The sequence below is a fragment of the Pezoporus flaviventris genome, unplaced genomic scaffold (genome assembly GCF_033815535.1).
Source record: "Pezoporus flaviventris isolate CSIRO_AGI_PZ_B2104156 unplaced genomic scaffold, CSIRO_AGI_Pfla_v1 ptg000001l, whole genome shotgun sequence".
NCBI lineage: Eukaryota > Metazoa > Chordata > Aves > Psittaciformes > Psittacidae > Pezoporus > Pezoporus flaviventris.
Window position 1 is genome coordinate 45,997,390 of NW_026892549.1, and position 21,356 is coordinate 46,018,745.

Genomic DNA, 21,356 nt, shown 5'->3' on the forward strand with positions numbered 1-21,356 from the left:
TGGGATAAGGGCTAGACTTTATGATCTTAAAGGTCTTTTCCAACCCAGTTGATTCTATGATTGAACATTCCTCGAGAGAACAGTCTGTTAGATATTCCTCCCCTAAATTAGGTTTTAGCACAAGCTTCCAAGAAAAGCCATGCCTCACACTAGGTGAATTTCAATTGAGACTGGAAAGCACCAGTGAGGCACCTGGGCAGAAGAATTTAATGATTTAACAGTGCTAATTTCCTGCTTATTTGTTTCTGGACCAGATCTGCTTATATAAATGGTTTATTGTTGCTGGGTGAAGGCAGTGACCCAATACGCCTTTTCACCACGTGTACCCTGCTCCTGAACCTCATCTGCCTTCAAAACCAGCCAATAAGACCACCTTGCTGAAAACAAGTCTTCCCTGAACCTTCTCTAACCTCAGAAGCCAACCTGCAGTCAGAATGTGGCCCCACACACTCAACATGACATGATATGACATGACACGACACGACACGGACTTGGCTTTGAGGAAGCTGCCACCTCCACAAAGCTGGTATCTCCTCTGAGATCCATTTCTAACCTGACATACAGTACATGTGTGACGGATTCTCAAAATGATATGTGTCTGGCTGCCCATATGTGCACATGCAGGGACCTTTCAGGATTCACATTTACACTACAGCTTTTTGACATCATTAGAGCAAAAAGGTCTCAAAGAGGACTTACTTTCAGAAGGGGATTTTAAGATCAAAAGGGCCATTCTGATAATTTAGTCTGACCCCTGGACAACACAGCCCACTGAATTACACAAAGGGCTCCTTTAGACACTCATTTACACCCACTTTCAGGTTGTTTTTTACTGCTGGATATGAACGCCTGAAGGTAAATCAGAATGGGATTCTTCCTTCTTCCCATGCACTAAGACTTTTCAGAAACCTCTCTTATCTGTCTTCATTTCACAGATGGGTATTACTATCCTGGAGGAAGCAATGGCCACACCAGACATCATCCCACCTTGCAGTGCTGGGGAGAGCACATTTAGCACTTAGAAACATCTTCACATTCTCTCCTACCCCCAGATTTTCTTCATTTGAAAACCCAACAAAAACAAATCATGCTACATCTTTGTTTTATAAGGGCAGCTCAGGACCTCCCACTCTTTCATGGAAAGAAAATGTCTTTCCGGTACAGTTTCCATTATTTATTAGCTGAAGGTGGGGGAGAAATGTTATTTATATGATGCCTAAGGCCACGCTCACTATAAAACAGAAATAAGCCAATATAGCTGGAGCACAACTTAGTGGCCTATTGTGCAACATTTTAAAAAATGGACTCTGTCATTATGGCACTTGAGAATATCCCCTCCCCCCAACACCAGTGGAAATCCATTTATGAGAGCCATAGAGCAGCAATACTGTTTTAATCAAGCCATTAAAATGGGTGTGCTGTTTTCTGCCCACATCCTGATATTTATTCCACGTCCTGGCAAGATCTGGGATTCGTATAGACCATTCTCCCGCAAGGTGTCAAGTGACTGTGTGGACACTGGGCCAGTGTAAATCCACATACTGCTACTGTGACTCTGGCAGATCTGCATCAGTTTGCATCAGCCCAGAATCTGACTCACTGACTGATCCAAAATCCCCAACGCAGTGTGGGTACTATTCTTCCTATTTACAAAGACAAAAAACATTAATAACTGAACGTCAAAGGTTTCACTGACCTTTATCACTTAAAGCAATGGAAAGGAGACAGAAATTCCCATAGTGGGAGACAATCCTACCACAGTGACCAGAGATAAAGCTTGCTCATACAAAACACTGATTGAATTACAAGGCCTTGCATCTGGTATAGCTCTCACTGCATGAACATAACCCGTATGAGATGGTCCCAGTGAGGGGGAGTCTTCCACCTAAGGCATGCACTCAGTGTCCAACTCAACAAGCACTCAAGACTGGGAAGATGAGTACTCAACATTTTCTACAAGTCACATGTGCTGGGGGTATTTGGGAGTAAGAAATCACCCATGCCTTGCTTCCCTTGCTTCCCCTCAAATGTCTGCTTCAAAGACATGTAATACGTATTTCTCATGTCAGGAAAATAAATCCCAATGCAGCCTTCGTAGGGCTCTGTTCACCTACTGTTAATTCTTCTCAGCCCTGGGGAACTGTTCTGGGAAGTCACTCATGTACCAAGTCCTACACACCAGAAAGTAACTCTGCACTGGCATACTTCTGTCCCTCCTCAAACAACTGGGGCTTATTCCTGTTTTAAACAAAGCTCAGAAAGCCAAAGACAAGCTAGGCACTCTCAGTAAAGAGTTTTGGGTAGACCAAATCTCCTTTGCCAGCATCCAAAAATGATTAATAAAGGAGTCACCCTCAGAAAAAACAAAATTGCCTTGAGTGAGCAGGAATCAGGTGCTGCCTGAAGAGAGATGATGAGCTTGGCGGCAAACTCAGAGGTACAGCGTGGTGCTATGAGACCAGGTTGTCCTGGAGGCACACAGCTAAGCCGAGCAAAGCCCCCACATTACCTTCCTTAACCCCTAAGTCACCCCAGCTCCTGAGGCACTTGAATTGAAGCAAACTGCATTGAAGCAAACATCATCACCCAGGGAATCACTGGAGACAGAGACTGCAGCCTACGTCTCAAAGGTTTCATCCTGTAATCAATGGAAGAAAGAGCAAAGCACCTCTTGACCTTAACTGTACAACCAAACACCAAAGACCCATTCCCTCTAGGAAACAAGTCACAGATAAAATGAGGGAGGCCCTTCCATTTTCAAATGCTGCGCACAACAATCTTTCTTTTCATTTAAAAAACACAGAAGAGCTAAGAAATATTCCGATAAGAGAAGTATAAACTGTTTTTCTGTGGTAGACAGCAGGAAACTACCCCAAGTGACATTCACTTGCCCTGAAATTCTCAAGCCTGCAAGAGAAGCTCCTTATAAGCTCTTTCACTGGGTCACATCAGCATTTAACAGCAGTCTGCCTCTTCTTCCAAGATACTGGAGACCTCCAAAACTCTAAATGCTTCTTTCCTCTGGCCTGATCAGACAGAAACACCCTTTACTCTGTTTGCCTACAACCCCTACTGCTCTTTCACATTTCTTAAAGCCCCAGCTCTCGGAGGCTTCTGATTACATCAGAATCACTTTTCTCAGCATCAAAACCAAGCTCCTGGTTTCCTCAATTGCTCAGGAAAGCCTACAATATGACTTTACACTATCCTGAAAGATCAGAAACAAAAAACAACTAGAAGGAACATGTCCCTTGCTAAGAACCTGATTGATGCAGCAACCTTCAGATGTTCACAACCACTCTGAGGTGTTGGCATGGCTTATGAACAGCTGGGGAAGGGCTGCAACACCACCAGAGTGAACCGGCACAGCAGCATCAGATGGAGACAGAAAAGAGCTATTTTGCCCAAACTTGCTGTCTTCTCAAATCAGTCAGTCCAGTGTCTTTTGCTTGTCCTTTATTATTTTAAAATGCAATTTAAAAATAAAAGCAAGAGACACCAAAGTTCATCCCCATCTAATCTAGTCACTAATGAGGGAGATTTCTTTTCACTGGCACTGATTTTCCATTAAGCAGCAAATGCAGCCTCTCCACTGTCCACGTGTCGGAAACAAAGCCATTTCTGGCCTGATGCTTTCCATATGAAACACCAGCTCCCATCTTCCTTCTTCCCTCTCCCTTCCTCCTTTCCATACTTTATTACTCACATGGCAGCTGTAGTAGCTTGCAGATGAGCGGAATGTTTTCTTCAGAGCAGCATAAATTTTCCAGGCTGACAGGAGAGGCCAAAAGAGAGAAAAGAAAAAAAACAACCCCAAACCAGGATTATTTTGGATTTTTCACCAGCTAGAAGGAGGCAGTAGGCTCTGCAGGGCTGGCACCCTTCAAACCACTATGCAACCACAGGAAAAGAACAAAGCCCATAAGGCACTCACCCCACCCTGCCCCCAGGGATGTGGGGCACCTCAGAGCCAGTGATAAGCCAGAAGTGCCAAGAGAGGGTGAGCGCATGAGCGCACTGACTCCTCACACAGAAACCAGCAGATCATCTTGCCAGCAGCCGCTGATCAGAGGAGAGAGGAGTAACCTGCAATTGTGAGAAGTCGAGGAAAACATGGGATTGCACCGCTCTTGATGCATCTCAGGCATCAACATGCCCTGCCAGACCCTTGCCCAGAGGAAGAGCAGGCACTCACATTAGAGACCAGAAGTATCCACATATTGCTTACAGCATCACACAAAGTGGCAGCTGCAGTTCTCAAAAGAAGCCAAAGAGTCACAGGGTGCAGAGTCTGGATACCTTTTACTAACCAAACTGATAGTTGCTGGGGAAAAAATAATTGTGTTTTAGGGGTACAAGCGCTGTCCATCATTTTAGCCATGGAGGGCTAAAATGGATAGCAAAAAAGCCAAAACAAGCCTCTCACAAGGAAAACAGTGACAGTCCCTCAGGAAAACTAGAAAGTACAACTGGCTGAAACATTTCTACCTAACATTCTCAAAAAAAAAAAAAACATTTTTGTCTAATGTAAAGTGTTTTATTGGAATATATTGCTTTTGGAGCCACCATGTCATCAGTGAAATTTCACACAGCCAAGATGTAATTTGGAACGGCAGACCTGAATCAAGCAAAGCAGCAACTAAAATCTGGGTCTCTAACATCACACCTAAGCACTGTGATGTGGCTAATGTCCATTTTGGGTGTAAAAAAGCACGCAGACAAGAGCACCTCTCACCCCTTCCACTCTTCCACCCACTGAATATTTTTCACCATGGCCTTTGCTTGCTGGAACCGTTGTTTTCCACCCAGCCATGGTGGAGAATAAAGGCAGGAGATTAAAGGCAGTCCCCCACTTCATCCCCACCAGCTCAAAGCAGTTCAGCACAATGCTGATTCCCCTCCAGGGCTGGAGTGAAGACAAGTCAGCAGAAATTGCAAATGTTTACAAGCCCAAGAACTTTCCTTATGCTTGAAAGTGAACTTTGCCTACTCGAGAGTCAGGATTAAAACCAAATGCCTAATGGCATAGTAGCCTATTAGTAGTGAAAGCATTTTTTAAATCTAATTTACTTGTCATACCACATGCATTTTTCCTCACCACTCAGTCCAAACAAAACGTTTTCACTTTGATTTCCAGTTACTTCAGTTGCATGGGAAGAATGCTGCAGCATGAGAGCTGCAAAGGCAGCAGGTGTTCAAAAAACACAAACCCTGTTTGCAGGGCTTTTTTAATTATATAGATGGAGATACTTCCATTGATTGCAGTTTCTGTTAGAACATGCTGGTTTACAAAGGTCCATCATGGTCAAATGTCAAACCTGTGTCAGCATCCCTTTAAAACTGACCTTGGGAGGCTGCAGATTTAAGGGCAGGATTTGTAAATCAGGACACTAATTGGAATGTCTCAGAAGAGCTTCTCACAAGCCAGCGTCCTTCTCCTTTGCATCCTTCCCCATCAATCACACTGTCATCCAAGCTTGCCTCTGTCACTGTCTACTTCTCTGCCCCTTGCAGAGTAGGAGCTGCTGACCCCCATACATGATTTAAACCCCAGCTTTCCACTTGGGTCCAAAATGCTCGGAAATAATCAAGAAGATTAGGACATGTGAGACATGGTCTATAAGCACCATGTTCAAAACCATTATGACATTTAAGTAAGTATGCACACTGGACCTTCAGCAAGCATTAATAGGCAGTCTGTGTGTGAATGACTCATACTCTTCAGCATATATTGTAAAGTATACCACATGCATCTTAATAGTTCTCTAAACAATAACACACTTAATATACAGTTAGTTGCACTGAGTGGAAATGCTCTGGATAGGAAAGGATCCTTCACATGGAAGAACACGGAGTGGATGGGTGCCTGTTTAAAGGATTTAAGAGCATCAGAGCAGCTTAATATATCAGAGCTGATATAGCAAAAATTTTAAACAAAAAAAAAACCAAACACACACATGCCTCCTACACCCAACTCCAAGACTTATTAAAAACCTAGAGAAGGGATCAAATGAGTGCTATTGGACAGTTTGACTCAGAGACAACCCAGCCGCCTGCGAAGGGGGATTTAAGCTTACATTTGAGATCCTCATTTCCATTTTTCAGCGAGGCACAGCCGCACCCGCTGAGGGCTCCCTCACAGGAGCTGTCCTGCGCTTTCAGCTCCTGCAGCCTGGCACGGCAGGAGTTGAGCCGCAGCTCCCAAGAGGCTGGCTGCAACCCCTCCTATCCCAGTCGCGCTGCCGGTGCGCCACACACCCGTAATATGAATCCTGGCAGCAGCCCTATGAGAACGGAAGAGCTGCCAACTCATCTTGTAACCGAAGAAGTTGGGTGTCCTGATTAAATCCAAGATGTCTAACTACCTTTGAGCATAAAGGCTGAAACAATTTCTTCCAAGAAGGGACATGAAACATGAACCCTGCTCTCACAGACAGCTTAACAACCTGAACAGCAAGGCAACCTTCCTCACCAGCTGCTGCCAGAGCAGGAATGGCAAATACAGCCTGGTGAATGCAGCGTTACGCGAGCTTTTCCTGATGTACACACCCATCTGTACCTCCAGCTCTCAAAATGCCACAATAGTGGCATTTTACTTATGCTGCTGGAATCAAATAAGTGATGGAAATCACAGGGGTTTTTGAGAATAAAAGACAGTAAGACAAATCTTCAGTGGCTCAGAAGCAAGGAAAGGAAAAAGAACATCAAATTAAAAAATAATTTGTGACTTCAAAGACAGTCTCAGTGCCTTGGGAACCAGGCACATGATTTTTTAACTCAAAGTAATAATGCTGGGAAGGAGACACAGCCAACAGAGCACCAAACTCAGACACTCAAAACACGTGCAGCACCCATCAAGACTGAAGCCCACGGGAGAAACTAGGACGGTCTCACATACAACAGCACCAAATTGGGGAATATACCTGCATAACATCTGTACTCCAAACCTGCTCTCTACCCAGGAAGATTTGGGAGGAAGGGAGGCTCCTTCCCTAGCAGGTTTGTTTTGTTTGTCACAGAACCAGCTGAACCCTGCAGTTCAAATGAATCCAGATTTGTTGGGACCAAGGCAGAAGCACCCATAGTACAAAGAAGACCTGCAGGGAGAAATTCAGCAATTTGTGTGGGTGACTCCTGCAACTTGAGCCTGGAAGATGCCACCAGAATGGCATTCTCAACTCCTCCGTGTGGCTGGGAGTTTGGAAGTGGTGGGGGCATTGTGGATAAATACATAAAAGAATGGGCATGAGGCACTTGAGAGTCCAGGGGAACAGAAAGGGAAGTAAGAGGGACTCAGCACCGTTCTTGAAAACACTTTTATTAACTCTCCAGAATTCCAGTTTACCATCCAAGAGGAAAACTGGCACCAATTACAATACCTGTGAATAACTTTTGAGTGTGGTGACCAAAAGCCTACAATTTTTCTTCCCCTCTGTGGAAGGTGACAAACTTGGTAGGAGATGGTGTACTATTACCCCATTGCTTAACGTACTGAACACCAACGCTGCTCAGCCAGTGAGCAAAATCCCTTTATTTTATAAAGACAATTGCAAACAAGGTTATTTATATGCAGCTATAGAGTCAAACAGAAGCAGCTTCTTTCTCACTTCCCTGTATTTCCCAGCACAGAATGCAGAAGCAACATACTGATGTTTCTCAGTGGACAGTCACGGCACAAGGCCTCAAAAGAAGCAATATCCAGAAGATACCATTTGCTTCCACCCTGGAGAGCCTGAGTTTGAAATTACTGCCTGGAACTGAAGACCTTCTTACATTTCCACATGGCACTATCATATTACAGACTAGCTATGTATCGTGATTTTTACATAGCCACTCTAACCTATGCATTGCGTATTCAATAGGACATATATAAACACGTAGGGGAGGGGAGATTTAAGCATCCCAAACATATAAAATATTTTCTGGTTGAGTACCCACATTATGACTGTGCATTGCTTGAAGATATGTACCCCACTGCAAAATTACTTGATGCAAGTCATAATCAGCTATTTTAAGACCTGTAATGTGGACTGTGGGGCTCTACACTTTTCATAATGCCAAGAAATAATCACTTGTAACAACAGATTCTGTAATTAAGGAATCATGAAACAATAGAGACAGCAGTTTCAAGTTTGTTTTTCCATCCTTTCTCCATCTCATTTTTACAGTGACAGGAGTATGCTTTCAGCACAGGGAGCAAGCAGAGATCCTGCAGGTATAAATGGACACTGCACTACACATGTGGCTGTTCTTGGAAGTCAACCATTTCTGCAAGTTATTCTCAAGAGGCGTGATGTACTATAAGCACTTAAGAAATGTGTTACACTGTGACTGGAACCAAGATGAAACAGCGAGATTAAAAGAGATGGTTTAGTTTATGTAGTGGCCAACTATGCCATTAAACTAGAACAATGGGGATGATGGGAAGGCAGGAATGTCCTCCAGTGTGATTTATTCCTTTCCAGTAGCAGTGGAAATTTTTCCTATAGGCCTGAAAATGACCCTGTCTGCCAACAAGAAGTCAGCATTAAGATGTAAGAGTTCTGCTAGATTAGTCACCTCAGGATACTCTGCTCTCACAAGGCACAGGGATCTCAAAGCCCTTTGCCAGAATGGGTCAAAAGCCCTGCAAAGACCATGCCTTAGCATTGTGTCTGCTGAACCATCATTTTTTGGTCACTTCAGAAAGAGGGAAACTGAGGCTTGAAGTATTGATTAAACATATGTAAAGAAGGCTCTATGTCAGAGTCAAGAGTGAAACAAAGGCTTCCTTGATCCTATGCTTTACAGGAAATGTGCATCTTCCTTGGAAGGGTAATTGTTTACTGCAGCTGAGAGCAGCTGGGTCAGCCAAGGCAAGAGGAAATGTTACTGGGCAATGGTTATCAGGCAAACAATATAATGCCATTTCCACTTCTGCCAGCCAATGTGACCTGTTCTGCCCGATGACACACATGGGAAAGGCTGGTCCCTTGAGAAGCAGCCAGGGTTTGGCACCTAAGCCCTGCTGATTTTATGCACATGCATCAGCTACACTCATGGTGACCCTGTGCATCTACCTGCTCTTTTGTGCTCCTGTGCTCTCACATTATGGGAATTGCCATGCTAGAGGCTGCCCTATTGCCCCACAGAATATGAAGAGAGGCTCAAAATGTCTCCCGATAAGACCTTTTCTCCACACAAGGACACTGAGTCCACAGTCCTCCAAGAGGCCTATGAAGAAGTAATAGGGATGGTTTGAAAGGAAGCGACATAGCCAGCTACAAAAGATGCCTTCTGCACACTGATCTTTTAATTACCCCCCAGACAACATTGTGAAATCCAAGCAAGAAGAACAGAATGAAGCCCCATGTCCATCCCTTCCCAATTGTCAGACCTACTCCCCATTCTTTACAGCCTGGCACACTGAGAGTGGAACCATGTGCAGCTGCACAGGCTACGCTCCTCACAGTCGCCTCCCTCAAAAACAGCCTCCTACCCACTTCCTTCCTCTGCAGAGTAACAAGGCGCTCTTCAGCCTCATGCTGTCTCTCCCAGCAGTCTGGTTCCAATATCGGGGATTCCACATCAGACAGCTAACCCTGAGCAACAGCATATGTGGCGAGAGATCCTCCTGCTGCACCACAGCAGACATGAAAGTGCTGAAATCTCCCCTTACCCTGGTCCTAATATGCAGTCAGCTCAAAGGGATAGAGAGCAACAAGGACTGTTCAGTCAGAGCCAGCATGAAGCACCAGGCAGAAACAGACAGATCCTGAGATACCAACCTGCTGACGTACAGCAAACGCCTCATTTTCCAATGCACGGAGCCCACCTCTTCCTTTAATCTCCCTCGGTGCTGTGACAGCTCAGCACTGCTGGAAAAGCTAAGCAAAGACTAAACAAAGTTCTCTGTCCCTGATGAAGCTGTGCTACAAATTACTCATTACATCCTGACCTTCCCACTCCAAGATAAAATCCTCCTGACCTCAAAAGTGTTTCGCTCGAAGGAGTACACCTAAGGCTGACAGTGAAGTTAAGCTTTTGCTGCCTGAAAACCAAGTCCTCCCATCCCAACATGGGTTTTAAAATAAGGTGAAATACATCATGGATTTAATTCCAGCTTTCACTGCAAGTATTTTCACTTTCACAATGTAAACTATGTCCAGGGTGCAGTGAGGGGGGGGTTGTTTGTGTTTTTTCCTCCTAAAAAAGAAACCTACACAAGAGATGACAATCTCTTCCTACACAAAGTCTGTTTGTTTTGTTCATATTGCTGGGTTGCTCTCATTCAACTGCAATGATAATTGTCAAAAGTAGAGATACCAAACTTGCTCACATTTCTCTTGCAGTGGGAAGGAAACAAGAGAGAGATCAGCTGACTGCATGCAAGCATTTAGCAACCTGCCTGTGCTGTCACTGCCCTCCGTGAGCGACGGGTGTTTCACAATCAGAAATATGAGCAACTGCCTCAGCTGTGTAGTGCTCAGCCAGCAGCTACAAAAGCGTGGTCCAGACTTAGGAGAAAAGGTAGACAAGACTATAATCACTTTCACCCCAAGGCACACTCTGATTTTCAGTGGGGCAAGTGCATCTTTTATGGTGTCACAGTAGATGCCATTTCTACGAGCAGGAACCGGCACAGACTAACCTCTCCACATCAAGCACTAGGAGCTGCTAATCACAAAGAAACTGGAGTTTACAATGTGACAAGGAAGCCTGCTCCTGACCCACACAAATCCTTCCCCCTTTTTAAGAGACTGAAGTAATCTTCCAGGGTGCTGCCTTGCTGCTCGGAGAAGCACTGCTCTGGAGCCTCTGTGGAGCTTGGGCATGCTTCATGGGAGCAGAAGCAAGACCCATTCAAGTGTTTTCACTCAATATTAAAGCTGCCACTTCCCAATTCTCATGCTTCCCGCAGGGATCAGTCACTGCCCTGTCGGCTTTTTTCCCCAGGGTCTTAATTGCAGCCTGACAGTTTAAAGGGATACCTTTAGAAATACACACACATGCACACATATCCCTTCTCCCAAAGTTGCTACGGTTTGCCTAAAATAAATAAATCCCCAAGACATGGCTACATTTGCAAGTGATTCAGAAGAATGAAATTGGGGTCGCTGTGTCAGTGGGTCTGCCAAGTGTGAATGACAGCATGCTCTGTACAGCCAGCTTCAGCTGCTCCCACCACCAATACATGGGGTTTGCTACCCCTTGTTGCAAGGAGAGTCCAGGCAGCAACAGGGGAATAAAAACAAACTGTAAATACAGGATGTATTATGAAACATCAGGCACTGGTTGCAGGATTTGAGGGGAAATGAGGGAAAATGTAATAAATTATTTTCAACTTCTCTTTTCAAACATATGTGAAGAATCAGCGGGGTTTAAGCAGGAAAGTGTGAGTTTAAATTTCACAATAGTAACAGTGGGCTTGGGTAGGTACATTTTATTGTATAAAACAAACTGCTGCTCTTCCACACATAAAAGAAGGCAGCAGGAGACAGAGTATCATACACAGTACTGCCTAAAGCATGCTGGCTATGTCAACAGATTATCTCGCTTTGGACTGTCTGGACTGTTACTAATATGCAACTGAATATGCAACCAATCCAACAACAACAATGCTATGAAATTATTTTTTAAAATTAAATTATATTAACTTTTTTCTTTAATTATCATGTTACAAATATAAAAGGAAAGCAGATGTGACCATCATGGATGTGCAAGCTGAATATTAATAACAAAAAGCATCCCCTCCCCCTTGGAGGATAAAGCAAAGTTGGATCAGTCCTTTTGCAAATTAAATCCTGAAAGTGTTCGCACTGTAGCTGTCAAGAACCCTCTGGTGTGTTTGCATATACACACACAAAGCTGAAGCCAAAACAATTTTAATAGGGTAAACCTTTAGAGATCCAGCCCTACTCCAGCTGGATGACAATGCTACATCCGAGTGTACCCCTGCAGCCCTACTGTCCACATTTCTCCACACACACACTTTTGAGGAAAAATTAAATGAACATCCCAAGCTATCACCTACTGGAGCCCAACACACAGTACCCTCACACTAGCCAAGACTAAAGTGAATGCTGGTTAAGACGAAACCCAGTGGCTCGTTATTCTTATACCTCCAGTGTCATGGGTCCGTGCGCTGCATTAGGACCACATGTCATCCCAACCACACTCCACTCTTCCTACTCACCACAGGATATTTTTTTTTTCTTGTAAAGAGACAGTAGTTTCCAGGATTTCACCTGGTTTATCACCTCTACCAGAAAAATCACATTAAGAAACAGGATTCACAACATCCTGCCATAATAAGGAATCCTGCCTTTCCTTTTCCCTGAGAATCCTAGCTGGTAACTATTCATAGATCTATGCATTTGGGCTCACAGTCCATTTTATACAACTCTTTTCCTTGTAACCTACTCTTCTGCTTGGTCTTATTTATTCACACCACAAATCATCATTTTAATGCATGTATAATACTTGATTTCCATCTTTATCCCAAATCTGCCTGCATATGAACCCTACAGTGACTCAGAACACATTGCTTTACTGGAACCAGCCTAAGGCGTCATTGTTTTAAGATACAGCAAGAAGTGTGTGCTTCTCTGCACCTTCTAAACCAAGAAAGAATAAAAAAGAATGAAAAATAAGCCACCTCCCTAGTTACACAATTTAGGCTAAAAGCTTTCGCTAGTGCTTTCACACACCTGCCCACCCTCCATCTCCGATTCAAGCTATGATTTTTATTGACATATACTAATTACCTGAAAATAAGAATGATCTATTCCTTTTCCACCAGCTGCCAGATGACAGCACTGGTTGGAAGTGAACAGCTTTGTTTAAAAGAACAAAACCACCACCAACAAAAAGCTCTAAGCTCAAAAATAAAATTAAAACACCCTAAAAACAAAAGCCTAAAGAATGCCACCGGATCTCAGGTGCTGCCGGGTGTGCTCGGAACGAACTGAAGGCAGACAGATACGAATGGACTGCTCAGTCTCTCATGGCAAAAAAAATACAGAGAATTAGAGGTCTACCCACGCAGAAAAAAAAAAACAAAAAGAACCACCAAAAAAAAAACAACCAAAAAAACACCCAACCCTGAATCAAAGAACAAAAATAAAGTCATAAACGCAGCCCCAATGCATCGACTGTCTGCGCTTAAGAGATTTACAGGAGTTAATTTAAATGATTCACCTGCTGCCAGTTTTCCTCCAAGGATGGCAAAGCTGAGAAGTAGCCGGTGTCGTGGACAAGCTGGAGTTCCTGGAATATACTATAACTAGCCAAGACATCCATGCTGCTGCTTGAGCAAGACCCTCTCTTTCTGCTTTTGTGTGTGTTTGTTTGCTGGGGTAGGGGGGTTGTTTTTGATCATAAAAAAAAAAAAAAAGGAGAAGGAAAATCAACCAATGATAGATCCAGCGTCCCTTTGGCTTTGTTTTGTTTCAGTCACACTTTAAAAAAAAGAGAGGAGAGAGAATCAGCGCGGAGGGACGGCGACGGCCGGGGGCCGGGCCGAAGAGGACGAGCGGCGCCGGCACGCACCGAGCACCCCGCGGCCGCCGCACCGGGGAACGTCCCCGCCGCCGCGCACCGCGGCCATGCGCGATGGCGACCGCCCTCCCTGCCCCCTCCCCTCTTTATTTTCGGGAGATCACTTTCCCCCCTCCCCGTTCTCCTCTCACCCTCCCTCGGCAAGCCCGGCCCGGCCCGGCCCCCCCCCCGCCGCCGCTGCCACCGCTCCCTCACGGCCGCCTCACGGCCGCCCCGCCCCCTCCCCCCTTGCGTCGCGCAGCCGCGCGGCCCACTCAGGCAGCGCGTGACCATGTAGGGTAAACGGCGGGGCGGGAGGGGCGGGCCAGCAGCTCTCCTGAAGTCGCTCTCTACCAATGGCGCCCCCGCTCGGGGAACTGGGGGCGGTGCCGGGTCTCGCCGGTGGCTATGCTGATTGGTCGGCAGCGCGGCTCCCACCTCCTCTCCGCGGCCCGCGAGGCGGTGCGCGGAGAGCTATTTTTAGGGCGCTATATAAGGGGGCGGCGATGCGGGCGGCAGCGGTAAAGCGTGGTGTGGTGAGGGGTGGCGCGGAGCTTTCGTGCTGCGGCTCGGCCGCGGCTGCCGGGTTCGACAGGAAAGCTCTGCTAAACCGGTGCTAAACCGCGGCTCTTGGGAGCCGGTGAAAGCCGGCACGGGCGCTTGGTGCCTTCCGAGCAGCCCGCAGTGTGTGAGGCCGTGTACTTGTCTCCAGCCACTAGCGCTCGAGTCCTCGGGGTCTGAGGGTGGACAGACCTAGGAAGGATCTGGGCTTTTTCTAATCGCAATTGTCTGGAGAAAAAAGACAAGTGGGTGACAGGGGGGGCAGAGGGAAGCAGATTGGAAATATACCCTGTGCAGGAGCTGCCGGTGTAAGGAGCACATGGTCGGTGCCTGTATGTGGAGGCAACAGTAACCCGGCTTCTAAGGCAAAGTCAGCAGTGTTAGTGCAGCCAGGCTATCTCCAGAAATGCTTGCGTGCTTATTAAGGCATCTATTACAGCATTTAACCAGGCTTAGCTGTGTTCTGAGCCTTCTGAGTGTTTGGGTTGGCTAATGAGCTGTTTGACCTTAAATGGTTAGCGTGGTGCAGAGCTTCCCCAAAATCGTGCTGGCCCTGGGCATGGTTGTGTTTCTGCTTTTGGAAGGATTGCAGAACCGAGTGCGCTCATTTAAAGATGATGTGGGGAGTGTCCAGTAATGGAAGAAATACGTTCTTTTTGTTGCGCTCGAATGTGGAGTGCACTGTAGTCCCACCAGTTGTTTCGCCAGGGTCCTATCTAGTCACCAGGTTGCTGGATGAGCGTCCCCCGGTGCCATTATATGGTGGACTGTGAGCAGTGTGAGTTTGGGTTATCGGGGCAACCAGATGCTGCCAGGGGTTGTTGAAACTTTCTGGGTTTAGGGCAGTTGCATGAGACTCTTAAGTGACCAAGGTATCTCTACTTGCTGTTGTCTTCCTCTTGCAGCCAGATGCGAGTGCCTCAGCTGGTGTAAATTGGTGCAATGCCACTAGTACATGCACATCCCATGTGTCCCCACTCAGATTGATGTGAAAGTATGAGGCAGCAAAACTCATCAGAGCTAATTGGTTCATGGTATGTTTCCTTTCCTTGTGATGAGAACAAATTGCCTTTTCCAAGACTAAGCCTATGTTAATGATTTTGAAAACCATGTTTGAAGCAAGCTGCTTTTCTGAAGAAAGCCTGAATAATGGTTGCACCAACCCTACATTCTTGTAGGTGTTGGCAAGCAACACTGCTGTAACTTTGGAATAAAGCAGAGTAACCACCACGCTGTAGTCTGGGGAGTCAAAACTGAGAGAGAAAAATGAAGTGTTGCTGAAGGAGCTGCAGTAATCAGGAGAGGCTGGACATGAGCAGCTTTCTCAAATAAATGGTCTCAGCTCTGCAGAAACACTTTCTGGTTGAGTCTTGTGTTGCAGAAGCAGTGGGATGGCTTATGGGAACTGTGGCTCAGGCTTTGACCCTGAAACTGCACGTCTGGATGGTCCAGGGTCATTTTACTTGGAGATGGCTGTATCCTGTGAGCTGCTTGTGAAAACATGTTTCCCAGCCGCCTCCTAGGGAGATGTGGGTTGCCTCAGACAGGACCCTCTCCAGCATCTTTAGCTTAGCAGAAAAGCTTGGTGTGAGGCTGGATGTGAATAATAAACTGCTCTTTTCTCATAAATATACCCATAAATGTGTAAATGTATGTGTTAGTGGGAAGATGAGGGAAGGTTAGCGCAGTGAGCACTGCTGGAGAGGTCTTACAGACTGTTGTTACCAATTCCAGGCATGCCTCAGTCTGGCAAAGTGACACTTCCTGTGCGCCTTGGGAAGGGAAAACTTTGAGACAGAGGAGGACAGTGCTGGACTAAGGTGGTAAGACCTGGAAAGAAGCAGCACTTGGGTATCATAACACAGCTCCTGTACTGAGAGGGCTACGTTAAAAATACCTGTTTCAGAAAAAGCTTTCAGTAAGCATTTATTCTTAAGAGCTTGTCAGATCAAGGCCATATGCATATGCAGAGGCTTTTTCTGATCTAGGCAAGGAAATAGAGGACAAGAACAGGTTTATGGTGTGAGCTACTTAAACATACGTTTTTGTCCTCAAGCTCTAATTCCTGTGGCCGGAAAACATTTTGTTGTTACACTTCTGGTCTTGTTTAGCATAACTACTGTTTCAATATGTAGAAAGTTTAGTGCTCCAATGTCCAAGCTCCCTTCTAACACTGGCATGTGAGGAGACCTAACCTGTGCAAGTTGTGGATTGTTCATGCTTTGGGTTATTGCAAAGCTTGGTTTATACAGGCAGCCCAGGAGTCCCCACTGCCTTGATAGTCACCTGTGCTTGCTGTTGAGTTGCTCTCATTTGAATCAGTTAAAATCTTTCTACTTGTCTGTCTTAGCCTGAACTTTCTGCTGAACACATATCCTATAGGAACAGGCACTTTTCCACCCTCAGGGTGAAGGTGGTTCTCAGTTATGGAGCTCAGCTGCTTTGCACCAGTGAAGTGCCCAGAATGCGCCCAGGTTGTGCTATAACTGGTGGCCAGATCCGGTGAGCAGATGCTGCTCTGCCTGCCCTGGCTGGCTTCAGGAGGAATTGTGTCTGAGGGCAGGATTTTGGCTGTGAGCCTTGAGGTGAAGAGCTGGGCTACAGATCTGGCCGCTTGCCTGAGTGGTTTCCAGGCAGACATTGCATTTTTATTGTCTTGGATATTCTGCTTTGGAGGTCAGTTGAGAAAGCAGAATGGGGCTGTCACTTGGCAGAGCAGAAAGGTGCAGGCAAAATTGAATGTGGTGATATGCTGTGTATAATGCTGTCAGGGCAGCACCTGAGGTAGCATCTACCTGTGCTAACCCAGAGGTAACAGCAGGCTGTTTCTGCCAAGCTCTCTTTTGTTTCCCAGGCTGTACTGACCTTACTCTTGGCAGATGGCCACTTTCCCTGCTCCAGCCCAACCACGCCACCCGTCACGGAGAGCAACGCAATCAGGCGTGGAGGAGGAGCGATGCCTCCCCACTGCTACACAGCTGGGCTCAAGGGCACAGAGGACTACACAACAACTCAGGCAAAGGGTGCAGGCTGGACCTGCAGGGAGTGAGGATGTGTATTTCAGCCATAGCACAGCTCTGTACCGTAATGGGTAAAGAGAATAGCCTGGGCAGGGAGAGGACTTTTTTAGGCGAGACCCAAACTATACATGGTGAAATGCTGGGAAGATGCAGGGAGGTGGAATGGCTGGTTGTGCAATAGCACAGATGGGTCTTGGCACCTGGGAAAAGGGAAGGGGGTGTATCTTTGGCATCAAGGGGCAGTGGGAGTGCTAACCACTAGTTAAAGAAAGTGAAAGAAAACATTTCCTTGTTCCTTCTGCTCTTCTAGAGAAAGAGAAAAAGTGACTTCACTTTTCTGGGAAAAGCTTGAATTTCTCATTGCCTGCCACAAGACCTCTGGCAACGACCTTATCTACCCTCTCCAAGTTGAGAGCACAGAATCACCCCCTGCACTTGGCTGGGTCGCTACAAGCCACTGCTGTGCACAGAATGGCAATTTTGGTTGCTGTGGTTGCTTTCCCTTGAGATATTTCCATCCCTACTGCCTCCAGGAGCAATGGTGAGGCATGTATAATGGGGAATTGACAGAGGCTGATTTACAGGGAACTTTGGGGTGTCTGATTTGTGCTTCATTGCTCTGGTTTGGGCAGTGACAAGGTGCCATAAAACCATCAGGTAGTATATCAGTGTACACTTTAAAGATTTCACTGGGTACACCTCCTTTAGTACCAATGAAACAGCTACACTGAGATCTCTTGTACGCAGCACTTGATGAAGTTTCCAACCCCATGGTATTCTCTGTAGTTGACAGAAGTGCTAAAGCACTTTTTCCTGCAGGGGCAGGTTGGCCTAGGTATCCAGCCTACCAGTTTCTTCTACCCTCATGTCTGCATGTTATGCTGTCAGCTGCACCTCTTCCTCTCCCCAGCTCAGATGGAGAGTTATTACAGCTTTTCTGCATTCACAGCCTGTGACAGGGGTGTTCAGAGCTGTTGGTTCTTCCTTTGGAGTCACTCCTGGAAGGAAGAGGCTGTGCCTGCAGGTTGGGAGGGTTGAAGTTATCACTGATTGTAAAGCCTTAGAGCAAAGGGGGGGAAGAGCACTGAGAAGCCTGCTGGAGTGTGCTTGGCTCTTCAGCTGCGCCCTTTCCAGGAGTGGATGCAGAAAGCTATTGCCAGGGGAACGGTGGTGGTGGTTTATGACCAGGCAGCGTAGTACCGCTGGAAGAGGCTGCCAGAGGCACAGCAGGAGAGCTGAAAAGCCACCCTGCTGTTCAGAGTTGCCACTTCCTGATACCAGAATGTATCTGTGCATCTGTGTCCGTATCTGATGAGAACTAAAATCCCAATAAACATCAAGCAGCCATAACGGAGACAATTTCCTTTCCCCTTGTGAAGCATCTCTGCAAGCCCCAGACAGTCCAGCTGCATCCCTCCCAACTTCTTGCCTCCTCCTCAGACCTCATTTTCCTGGGGAAAGGCCTCTACTGTTGGCCCCATGGCTTTCTCCTATCCCTGCACAGCAGCATTTCAGTGATCTGGAGGGTAGTCCAGTATTTCATGCTTCCTTCTGGCAGGTGCAGCCCAGAAACAACATCCCAAGGGCACAGGGGATGGAGGTGGTTTCCTGTCTCCATGCTGAGGAGCACCATGGCTCTATCTTGCAGCCGTCACCCACACCAGTGCTTGGCTTTGCCTGGATGGGACACTGTGAAACAGGATGATTCTCTGTGCTGGGCATCTGTGGGTGAAGGTGCCTCCTGGCTCCAGCGAGCCACAAGCTGCTCCACGGATCTGCAGCGATGGATAGGGACACCAGAGGCTGTGTCACAGCAGCTTCCTTGTGCCTCCCCTCCTTCCCAAACACAGGCACCATTTGACTTCCCTTCCCTTTCAAATCAGTGCCCTGCAGACATTGCAGTGGGTTAAATTGCAGGGCAGCTAAAGAGCATGCTTCAGGATTAGAGATGAATGGGTTGAACCATAATCATAGCGCAGAGTATCCAGAGTCTCGGTGGACATTGCAAGTTGATCACTGGCCAGATGCAGAAGCTGTTTGGTGAGAAAGCAGTATGTGCCATCCTGAAGCGAAATATTACCCAGTGGAGTTCTCTGGGCTGAGACAAAAATCAAAGCCCAGTGCACCAAGGGGATGTTAGAAATCAATGCTGAATGGGCCTGATCCAGATCTGGCCTGGAGGCTTTTGACACCCCCATACTGAAAAGACAGTGAGCACACTCAGCATGTAAAAGGACTGAGTTTCCGCTTTGAAAGGGGAAGGAGTCTTCATCTGCTGTGGTTTGTTCACATGCTCTAGGGTTTTTGTATTTCTTGTAACCATTTTTGCCTTATGGCTGTGGCTGTTCACATAAGGCTTGGCCTCTCTCTCCTGGTTTTCAAAGTCAGAATGCAAAGCAGTGCTGTCAGGAGAGCACTGCAGTGACTCTCAGAGCAGTATGGTGAGGGGTGAAAGCTTCCAGAGGCAGACAGGTATAACCTCAGTGTTACTGGTGGGAAACATGATTTCCTTTGGGTCCCACTGACAGCTCTGAACCCATCTGGATCTTACCGCTCCCTCTGCTGTCTTCGGAGTCCTCCCTTCTGCCTGAAGTGATCTGTATGTTTCTGAACCTCTTAGCAAGGGCAGTTATCATTGCTATTCTGTTGGGTGTTCAGCTTCTGGTATAAACAGTCTCTGATCATATTAGTAGGCTCTCAGGTACTTCTATATTACAAATAATAAATAATAATGAGCTGCAAGGAAAGACCTCTGAGTTTTGGGCTCAGGCTGGACACGGCTTCCACATGAGGTGTCCACTTTATAGCTCTTTCTGGGCTGCTGTTACTAGCAGTGCCACAATGCTGCTGGGGAGAGGCCTGAGAAGAGGGTCCAGCAGCCTTTGGAGATGCTGTCAGCAGACAGGAGGAATACACATTTGTGTGCTGTGTCTCTGGGTTGGTGACCTTTTAATGACTGAGTTAGATCACACTAAGGTAATTTGTAGGAAACCTTAAAATAAAATAGGAGAATATTGGCATGGTTCAGCAGATGGTAACGAGGGACTGGTTTGTGTTATTACACACATTACTCTGGACAATGTGTTGGTTTGTCTTTAGCCAGCAAGGGCCCCTTTAAGAAGAGCTGGCATTGCAGCACAGGTGACACACACAGTGAGGGGGGCTTTGCTGTGCACAGCTCTTCTGCAGCACCACAGCAAGCACCAGTGGCACTTGGTCCCTGGGGGAAGGAGAGGGCTCTCCAGAAAGCAGGGGTTAGAGCAGTCTCGTCTGGTTATCTTCACAGACTTTTCACAGATGAAGGAAATGCATTGAAAGCAAAGCCTGTCTTCTGCTGGAAGCTGCAGGACTCTTACTTTCGCATCCTCTTGGGGGATCCTCTTAGTCCTGTGCCTTACAAGAAGCTGCTGAAGACGTGGCTCTCACAGTCAAGTGCAAATGTGTGAATAAGGAAATGCTGGAGTGCAGGCAAGCAAGCTGGAGGCTCAGAGCCTAGCAGAGTGGGTCATGCTGGGCGCATGTGAATGTCCTGGCTATGCTGCTGCTCACTTGATGGACAGCTTTTCGTGTTCCCCAAGAGGTGTGTGAAGAATAAAATACCTGGCTTGGCAAAAGCACGCACGTACCCCACAGCAGTGGCCAGGCATACTACAAAGAGACTGGAGCCAAACTCAACCCCAGCCAAGAGTCCCTGCTGTGATTTATCAGTCAGGCTCTGCTGGTGTGACACAGGGACATCACCTGGGTATTGCAGCATTTTCCCCTCTAAAGAACATCTCTTTGCAGACTGTTGTTGTACAAAAAGAAAAATGAAAGATGGAAATGGCTTTTCCTTGGGGAAAAAAAAAGGAAAGCGTTGCTCACAGCCAGGCTCTTCAGGGGGCTTAGCCCTTTCCTGCTTGGCAACTGTGAACAGCTGAGAGGAAAATGGATGTTGTTAAAGAGGGACAGTCTGTCTTTGGGCCTCTCTCCCACCACAATCTTTGTTCCTTGGCTTTTATTCCCTTGAGGGTCTACGTGGCTCTGTCTATAGCATGACCAACACTCAGCAGAGCATCTCATACCCATCTGACCTGTGTTGCACACTGCATCACTGAGTGATGGATACCTGGCTGCTAGTACAAAAACAGTAGCACCAAGAATGCTCCATTAGTCCTGGGGTGTTGGTTAGACAACGCTTAGCCCAAAGTCACAAAGCAAGTCAGAACCCAAAATAAAACCCATATTCTCTCAAAGTGCAGATTAATACATAGGGAC

General features: G+C 46.6%; 1 protein-coding gene and 1 long non-coding RNA gene across 6 annotated transcripts in view; one reads left to right on the forward strand and one right to left on the reverse strand.

Annotated features, from left to right (window-relative positions):
• The window catches only part of KLF7 (KLF transcription factor 7), a 63,018-nt gene extending 49,406 nt beyond the window's left edge, over positions 1–13,612 (reverse strand). For 4 of the 5 annotated variants that reach the window (XR_009743798.1, XR_009743795.1, XR_009743797.1 and 1 more), the window contains exon 1: positions 13,180–13,610. Coding sequence is in view for 2 of the 5 variants with exons in the window: in XM_061455694.1 (XP_061311678.1) it covers positions 13,180–13,281 (102 nt within the window). In the remaining 3 variants the exon portion in view is untranslated. Of the gene's footprint in view, positions 1–13,179 lie in introns of all 5 variants that reach the window. The other variant, XM_061455707.1, reaches the window with a different exon arrangement.
• A 1,154-nt stretch (positions 13,613–14,766) lies between these two features.
• Positions 14,767–17,830, forward strand: LOC133270504 (uncharacterized). The gene is made up of 2 exons (XR_009743811.1): positions 14,767–17,021; positions 17,412–17,830. It is a non-coding gene; the product is annotated as an uncharacterized LOC133270504 (long non-coding RNA).
• The last annotated feature ends 3,526 nt before the right edge of the window (positions 17,831–21,356 follow it).